At 59.2% G+C, this 9,032-nt stretch overlaps 1 protein-coding gene across 1 annotated transcript; it reads left to right on the top strand.

The window, feature by feature from the left end:
- Window positions 1-2,619: 2,619 nt before the first annotated feature.
- TLX2 (T cell leukemia homeobox 2) lies at window positions 2,620-7,352 on the top strand. Its single transcript, XM_084860163.1, has 3 exons — window positions 2,620-3,036; window positions 4,445-4,682; window positions 6,922-7,352. The coding sequence occupies exons 1-3, from the start codon at window positions 2,661-2,663 to the stop codon at window positions 7,139-7,141; spliced, it is 834 nt and encodes a 277-aa protein (XP_084716289.1). The 5' UTR covers window positions 2,620-2,660; the 3' UTR covers window positions 7,142-7,352.
- The last annotated feature ends 1,680 nt before the right edge of the window (window positions 7,353-9,032 follow it).

The following is a 9,032-nucleotide window of genomic DNA, read 5'->3' as shown; positions in this document are numbered from 1 at the left end:
CGGGTTTTATCTAAGGCGGAAAAATGCTCGCGGTTGATTCTTTCGTTCTCCTTCTAAGGAGAACGGATGCTAGATTTTTCAAAAAAGAAAATCGGATAGATACAATGTCAAATACATATATTGGAACTGCTGAAGAAGTCCCAAGCCGAAACCTTCTGCTGTAAGGTTTTAATATTTCTGTTTTGTTACTCTCTCTTCCCCTCCCTCTCCCTCACCCTCTGTGTATGTGTGTGTGTATTCCTCTCGCCGAATTTCTGAGAGATTCTGCTCCTAGCAAACGGTCATTTTTCGAGGGAATTCTGAAGAGGGAGGTTAAGCCTGTTTATTCGGAACTCCTAGGATTCTAGGTACCTGAAAAGGCCAAAAAGCCACCCCCGGGAACCGCCAAGTTGGCAGTCGTTTTCCTTCCTTCCTTCCTTCCTTCCTTCCTCCCGAGCAGCCCGGGTTTCCTTTGACTGAGTGGTCCTACCGAGGAGATCAGGGCACCTTCAGATGAGAGGCTGAGGCGTGGGGGCGGCAGCGGTTCTCAACGCACAGGGTCTCAAAGGAGTTCCATAAGAGAGACGACGAATGAAGAATAATGATCGCCGTGGTCATTGTGCTTGAATCGAGGAGAGGCCGCATTTAATAGGTTGTTGTTGTTGGGGGGGGGGGGTGGAATCGCTTTTTACCTAAAAGTCGAACCGAGGATATTCGCGGAATTTCGGCACATAATCCGCGGTCATAATAGTCTTATGTATTGCCTTTTCTGCGTATGGATCATGGCTGACTCTGTCATCCTGAACAACAGGAGTACCAACACGAACCCAGTGGGACTCACTCTGCCAGTGACGCTGCACCCTTCGCCTTGCGTAGAAGAAAAAAAATAAAGGGCAAGAAACGAGAAAATGAGGGCTCGAGCTTTAGCGTTTTTGATTCAGACCTTACTAGGCCGCATTATTTAAATCAACACGGTTCCAAAGAAAAATAAAGGATGAGAAATATGTTTATAACTAAGAAATGCTGGAGACTAATAATACTTTTAGAAGCAGGAAGTACAAGTCTGTGGTTAGCAACTTGGAAATCTGTGACAGTCAGAAAGAGCAGCCTTGTGGTGATTCGCAACTTTCTCTACCCTTCTGTAGCTGCTGATTCCTCATTAACATTTGTTTGTGAATCAGTTAATCAGTTGATCAATAAGTCAACAAGTCTATAATTCATATGATAATAGCAAAACTATATAATATGTTGCTTGGGGATGAAAGGAGAGGAGCTTTGTACCGCAGCCTGGCTGTTGTGGTTGCCTGGGTTTCCTCCCCAACAGCTGCGGAGTTGTGATTTACTTTGGCCAAATAAAGTCTCTGAAGGGAGTGTGCTCCCAAACACAGGTGTGGATTAATTTTTCCAGGACACTGGGTAGGAGAGGTGCCCAGTAGCCTTGGGAGCTGAGAGGTTCAGGCTGGGCCCTGTGAGCGCGGTAGGGGATTTAAACGCGGGGGTGGGGTGGGGTGGCCGAGGGGGTTGGTAGCCGCGAAGTCCGTCCCCGTCCCCGTTTCTTCGAGGTTTGGGGGTCCGGGCAGCCTGCCCTCACTGGACCGAGTGGCTCTCGCCGCTTCCGTGGGGCGGGTGGCTTCAGCGAATCGCCGCGGAAGCCTCTGTTAGGGACTTGTCCTGGTCCGGGTGACAGCGTACAGTTTCAGAGGCTTAATCAAGAAATGGGCTGTGTTGTATTCTTAGACTTGGTGAAATCTGGGAAAGGGTTTTAGTGCTGCACAGTGGATTTCAGCCCGTCCGTCTGGAAGAGCCTGGAGGCGCAGAGACCTCGACTGGAGAAAGCAGACCCCATGACTGCGCGAACGAGTGAGCGGAGAACTAACCCGGGCCCTGGAACTGGAGATGGCAGCCGGTGGGACGCGAGTGGCCCAGTCGCGGGGAATCGGCGCGTCGGATCAGGTCGGGCTGGGGCAGAGCCTGAGAGAGCCGAGGTCATCCCCTCCTTCGCTATCTCCTGGCCAACCCTTCTCTTCCCCACCCAGCGGCCCAGCGGAGTGAGTCTGCCTGGGGCTCTCCCTTTCCGAGGCGAATGTGATTGATGGGGGGGGGGGGTTCTGGCCGCGGTGACGCCAAGCGTCGGTTCCTTCGAGTGGGGGTGGGAGCCCCCTCCCCACCCAGGAACTCAGCCTCGCCCCTCAACCCGAGGGGACTAAGGAGGAGGAGGAGGAGGAAGGGTAGCTCGAGGGCGGTTTCCCCTTGCTATCATTCCCGGCCCGCCCATTCTAGGCGACGGCCCGTCGGTCACTGCCGGAGGCCGCCAATCAGAAGGTTGGAGCCGGAGATTTTTGGCAGGCGGAGATGGAGACTGGGAGAAAAGCGCTGGCAGCCTCGGCCCCCCCTGCGCTGTCCGGGTATGTCCAGATCGGAGAGGCGGCGGCAGAGCGCCCGGCCCCGCGAGAGAGCGCCCCTGCCTTTGTCGCCGCCGGAGGGGCCCTCCCACTGTCCGGCTGCTTCTCATGGGGCCACAGCCGGGCCATGCAGCCCGGCAGTGAGCTCCACCAGGGCCGCTCGGGGCGCGCCTTCGGGGAAAGCTTTCTGGACGCTGTAGAGAAAGTGCTGCTCCTCAGCGCGGACCAGGAGCAGCTGGGCGCGGGCATGCAGGACCCGCGTTGCTGCTGAGGGGCAGGATGGAGCCCTCGGGACTGGGGCAGGAAAGTTCCGTCCACACGCCGCCGCCGCCCCACGAGCCCATCCGTTTCGGCATCGATCAGATTCTGGGATGTCCGCAGCAGCAAGGCAGTTGCGCGGCTGCCGTCGGGGCGCCGGGGGAGGCGGAGCTGTCGCTTTACAGTAGCGGCTATGGAGCGGCAGACTACAACCCGGCCTGCTCCTTCGGCGCCTACGGCCTTCCCGGGGGCCCCTCCGCGGGCAGCGGCGGAGTGATCCGAGTGCCCGCGCACAGGCCCGTCCCCTCCGCGCCCGTCCATGCCCAGGCGGGGGGAGCCAGCCTCACCTTTCCCTGGATGGAGAACAGCCGGCGGCTGGCGAAGGACCGGATCACAGGTGAGATTCCCTCGTACCTTATCCGCCCCCGCATCCCTCTTCCTCTGACCCTGTGCTGGAACAGGCCGGCCGTCCCAACGCCCCTTCATCGTCGGATCCAGCCATCCTCACCTGGCCGAGGCAGCCCTCTTCCCCCAGAGGAGTCAGGTGCTCTCACCTCGTAGCAGGACCCCTCACCCTGGCATGAGAACCCCCCTCCTGCACTGGAAGAAAACCTCCCTTCCACGGAGCGTAATTAACGTAATTAAACTGCCTGGGACTTCTCCATTCAGCTCCATCCACTTTCCCCGGGCCTGCTGGATCTCCCTGTCAGTGTCTGAATCTGTTCCGGGGCTGCCTGAGGTTCAGCCCCAAAAGGAAAGGCCCAGGGCGGAACCTCACCCGCCTTGTGAAAGTGTCCCCCCAACCCTTCACAAATACGACGTCTTTGGAAAGTGCACGGAAAAGGGCGCAAGCTTCGGGGTTCCTCAAGAGCTTCCGCCCAGTAGAATGGACAGAAGCCAGAGAACCTGGTTTTGCTTTCCAGCCAAGATGGATCTTTGCGAAAAGACTCGACTTCGATGCGCTCGCCCTCCACCCCCCCCCCCGCGGGGGGGACTATGCCTCCCCGCACACCTCTGCCCCAGAGTCTTTCCCCGTCTGAATAGCCTACGGGATCCCAGGCTGATAACAATGGATCCGCTCCCCTGCCTGGTAGGGACCGAGAGAGCGCTGCTGCCTGGTGGACCTGCCGAGGCCTGGCCAGCTTTCTTGGTCGGCGGGGCCAGGCCTCTCATGCAGGAGATGGTCTGTTCCACCTCCTTATGCCGACTTCCGACGGCGTGGAGTTGCTCAGAGACTTTGCCGGGTGTGGGGGGTGCGGGGAGGAGGCTCTGGGGGCGGGAGGATCCCCGCGGCTCCCGGCCCCCTGAACCAGAACGCGGCAGGCTGAGAGTCGGCGGCGAGGACTGGCGAAAGGGCTCCGCCGCAGAGGGTGGAAGGAGCCGCCCCCCTCCTTGTGCCGGGAGGAGACGGAAGAAAACTCTGCGAGGCCGCCGTCAGAGGAAGCGCGGCGATGGCCAAACGGCAGTCCCGGCGCTGTTCCGGGACGGCCGCCGCTTGGATCGCGGTGGGCTGTGGGCGGCCTCGGGGGCGTGGGGGCGAATGACAAGGGAGTTTTCTGGCGACTCCCCTCCCCCACCCAGTCCTTGCTGGGCCACAGGAGGAGGAGGAGCCTTAGGTAGGTTGCGGGGGGGGGGGCTTCCCAGTGCCCTGGAAATGTCGAGGCCGAGCATTAGGTAAGGGGGGGCAGGAGCGGGGAGGAGAGGGCCTCTCTTCCTGGTGGGGGTCCCGGGACAGGGTCCCGCAGCATCCCGGGACTCCTCAATCGCCTGACAGGGCACCTGCCGCCCTCTTGCTCTGCCCGCAGCAGCGCTGCCGCCCTTCTCCGTAGCCCGGCGCGTCGGACACCCCTACCAGAACCGCACGCCGCCCAAGCGCAAGAAGCCGAGAACGTCCTTCACGCGGGCGCAGATCTGCGAGCTGGAGAAGCGCTTCCACAGGCAGAAGTACTTGGCGTCGGCTGAGCGAGCAGCTCTGGCCAAGGCCCTCAAGATGACGGACGCCCAAGTTAAGACCTGGTTCCAGAACCGCCGCACCAAGTGGAGGTACCACGCGGAGGGAGGGGGCGCGAGGCAGAGGCAGGGGCGTGGGGCGGGGGAGCCTGGCCAGGAAGGCTGTGAGCTTGGTGCTGAGCACGAAGTGTGAGTGTGGGTGGCGGGGGCGGGGGTCCTTAGGCGAGCCGCAGCCCCTCCCTGTGCCCTTCCTTGTCTGCAGTTGTTGTTGTTGTTCAGTCGTTCAGTCGTGTCCGACTCTTCGTGACCCCATGGACCATAGCACGCCAGGCCTTCCTGTCCTGCGCTCTCTCCCGGAGTGTGCTCAAGTTCATATTCATTGCATCCATGATGCTATCTAGCCATCTCATCCTCTGCCGTCCCCTTCTCCTTTTGCCTTTAGTCTTTCCCAGCATCAGGGTCTTTTCCAGGGAGTTTTCTCTTCGCATTAGGTGTCCAAAATATTTGAGCTTCAGCTTCAGTCTCTGTCCTTCCAATGAGCACTCAGGGTTGATTTCCTTTAGGATGGACTGATTTGACCTCCTTGCAGTCCAGGGGACTCGTAAGAGTCTTCTCCAGCACCACAGTTCGAAAGCATCAATTCTTCGGCGCTCAGCCTTCCTTATAGTCCAGCTCTCACAGCCATACATTACTACTGGGAAAACCATAGCTTTGATTAGACGGACCTTTGTCGGCAAGGTGATGTCTCTGCTTCTTACTATGCTGTCTAGGTTGGCCATAGCTTTCCTCCCAAGGAGCAAGCGTCTTTTAATTTCATGGCTACAGTCACCGTCTGCGGTGATCTTGGAGCCCAAGAAAGTAAAATCTGTCACTGCTTCCATTTCTTCCCCTTCTATATGCCAGGAAGTGATGGGGCCAGATGCCATGATCTTAGTTTTTTTAATGTTGAGTTTCAAACCAGCTTTTGCACTCTCCTCTTTCACCCTCAACAAGAGGCTCTTGAGATCCTCTTCGCTTTCTGCCATTAGGGTGGTATCGTCTGCATATCGGAGGTTGTTGATAATTCTCCCAGCAATCTTAATTCCGACCTCTGATTCATCCAACCCGGCATTTCTCATGATGTACCTTGCATATAAGTTAAATAAGCAGGGTGACAATATGCAGCCTTGTCGTACTCCTTTCCCAATTTTGAACCAATCGGTTGTTCCATGTCTGGTTCTTACTGTTGCTTAGTACGAGCACCTTAATAAGACTGCTCCACCTCGGAGGGCTGCTGTAAGCCCAGGCAAGGAGGGACTGCAGGTAGGAGGGGAGATCTGGGATGGGATGAGCCCTGGGACCAGCCCCATCATAGTGAGGGCACCCGCCAAGAGGTGAGCGAAAGGAAGGCTGAGCCAGGCCCTATCTGGACAGGGATGACCTGGCTTCAGTTGTCTGTGCTCTGGTAACCTCCAAGTTAGATTATTGCAATGCACTGTATGTGGGGCTGTCTTTGAAGCTGACGCTTATGCAAAATGTGGCAGCCAGACTGATAACAGGGATCAGAAGGTCCAAACATATAAGACCGATTCTGCCCCACTTGCACTGGCTGCCTGTATGCTTCTGAGCCCAATTCAAAGTGCTGGTGCAAAGTGCAATTCATCCAAGGCCCTCCTCTGGGTGCCTCCTCCAAGGGAGGCTCAGAGGAAGGCAACAAGGGAGAGGGCCTTCTCGGTGGTGGCACCCCATTTATGGAATAATCTCCCTGATGAGGCTTGCCTGGCACCAACATTGTCATCTTTTTGGTGCTAAGTTAAAACTGCCCTCTTCTCTTAGGCATTTGGCAGCATATAAGGAGTCACTTTGATTGTCTGTGGCTGATTGTTTTTAAGTGTTTTGGATATACACTGTTGTTGTTGTTGTTGTTGTTGTTTGTGCTATTTGTTCTATGTTATTATGTGAATGGTTTTATACTTTATATAATGCATTTTAATGTTTTTTAAGTGTTTGTGAACCATCTAGAGAGCTTCTGCTCTGGGGCAGTATAGAAATATAATACATGAAAACAAAATGAAATGACCCATCCTCCCCGACAGCTGCCCCATCTCATGTCATTAAGAAAGGGGGTTCTGCGTGCCCTCGCACGTGGTGGGATGGGGGGCTCAGGCAGTGGGACAGGCGACCATTCTGCTGGTGCCCAGGCGCGCCCCCTCCTTCACTTGCCCCCGGGCTGAGCCACACGGGGTCACACTCTGCCCTGCCCAGGACACGCGCGCTGCGCCCCCGCCCTCGTGCCGGCGGCCTCCCTCCTCCCGCCGCCGCTGCTGAGGCCCGCTCCCTGTCTTCCCCGCAGGCGGCAAACAGCGGAGGAGCGCGAGGCGGAGCGCCAGCAGGCCCACCGACTGATGCTGCACCTCCAGCAAGAGGCCTTCCAGAAGAGCCTGGGGCAGCCGCTGCAGCAGCACGACCCGCTCTGCCTGCACAACGCCTCGCTCTTCGCCTTGCAGAACCTGCAGCCCTGGGCCGAGGACCACGAGGTCACGTCGGTCTCGGGCGCGGCGGCCCTGGTGTGAGCAGCTGCCCGCCCGCGGGCCAGAGCAGAGACGCCGGGCTAGCGAAAGGGAGCCGCGCGGGAGGAAGGGGCCGCTTCCACCCGCCAGCCGGGAGCCTCCGCCGCCGGCCACGCGCGTGAGCTCCGCAGCCGCCCCGCCCCCTCCTCCTGCAGCAGAGCTGCCGCTCCTTCATGGCGACTGTTCTTTTCAAGAATAAAGTGTCACGGTCTCCACGCGGGACTCATCCAGGCCTCGTCCCCTCCGCACGACGGCTGCCGCGAGGGCGAACTCTTCCCGGCCCAGAGCCACGCGCCGCGCCCCGCGCCTGCGGCTTCTGCGCCGGCGACCCGCAGAGCGCGCCCTCTAGCGGAGAGCGCGCGCACGCACACGCGCGGCGGTCGCCGCAGGCAGCGGGCCGAGTCGGACTGGTGGGGCCGGGGGCCGCTCTGCGCCGGGGCTGCCCGCCAGGGTCTCGCCCGCTCCCGCGGTCCCTTGGGGCCGTCGCAGGCCGCCCTGCCGGGAGCAAAGCGGCGCCAGGGAGAGGCCGGCTGCTGGGCTGCGGGCCTGGAAGGGCGGGGAGCGCGGGGGAGCCGCCGCCCTGGGGCTGCCGGACCTGTCCAGGTGCTGGAAGCTCGGCAAAGCCTACCGCAAGCCCGGCTCCCCCGACCGCTCCCTGCGGCCGAAGGCAGAACAAAAGGCCGCAGAACACTCAAAGTGACTGGTGGGCGACGGGTGCCCTCGGCCCGGGGATTCTCCCCACTGTGGTCCCCCCACCCCAAGGTGCACCGCATCTCATGCCGGGCAGGCCTCCCCTTCCACGTTTTGGAGCCTCTCTAGGCCGAAGGTACTTTCTCGTCATTTATTTCCCCCAAAGAGGAGGGGGCTGGCCACTGCGCGGGGGTTTGGACTCGGCAGTTAGAAGTACTTCTCCCCACAATACATGGTTAAACTATGGATTTCACTTCCACAAGATGTAGCGATGAACACCATTTTGGAGGCTTTTAAAAGGTGATTAGACAAATTCCTGGAGGATAAGGCTGTTGATGGCTACTAGCCCTGATGGCTATATGCTACCTCCAGTAGCAGAGGCAGTTATGCCTATATACACGACCTGGGGAACATGGGTGGGAGGGTGTCAGTTTGCTCATGTCCTGCTTATGGGCTTCCCACACGCAGCTGGTTGGCCACTGTGAACAGAATGCTGGACTAGATCGGCCTTGGTCTGATCCAGCAGGGCTCTTCTGATGTTCTTAGGTGAGGGATTAGGGTTTTACCTGTCCACCCTCCATGTCAGCAGGGTTTCCCATTAGCCTTACTGCCCCCTCACCCCCACCCAACAACATATTGGATGAGCGATGTGGCACAAACAGGGCTGGGGTGGCCTGAGGCATTTCGGCTGCCCCCTGATCGATCGTCCTGTCCCTTTCTGGTGCACCAGCCGGAACACAGAGACGCGCAGCACCCACACCAGGCCAAACGGCATAGGGAGAGGCGAAGATGGGTCACGAGCGGGACAGGACGAAAGTGGGTGATGAGTGGTGAGGACAGACCCGCCATCCGGCCCGTTAATAATCCAGTCACCCCATTCAGCAGGCAGTGCGGGGCGACCGTGGTTGCTGTCTCCCTCTTCATAAGCTTCCGTCTTGCACAGAACGCGAAGGGTGGCGATGCGGGGGTGGGGTGGTGCGGGTGATTTCAGCCAGTTCATGTTTCTGCGGAGACTCGCAGCTGTGGGGAGACCAGCCCCCGTGAGGCTCCTGCTTTGGCCCAAACCGGGCAGTCGTGTATGTGGCGGCGCGGGCGGCGGGGGTGGACCGCACCGGGAAGCCGGCAGCGCGCGGCTTGCTCGCGGCGGCAGCGGAAGGCTGGCCGGGCTCCGCGGCGCAAGGGCGACGCCTGGCGGTCCAGGCGC

Source organism: Heloderma suspectum, chromosome 5 (genome assembly GCF_057233095.1).
Source record: "Heloderma suspectum isolate Gila_16-S chromosome 5, 16-S_ref, whole genome shotgun sequence".
NCBI classification, from domain to species: Eukaryota; Metazoa; Chordata; class Lepidosauria; order Squamata; family Helodermatidae; genus Heloderma; species Heloderma suspectum.
This window is presented reverse-complemented; position numbering and strand designations above follow the sequence as displayed.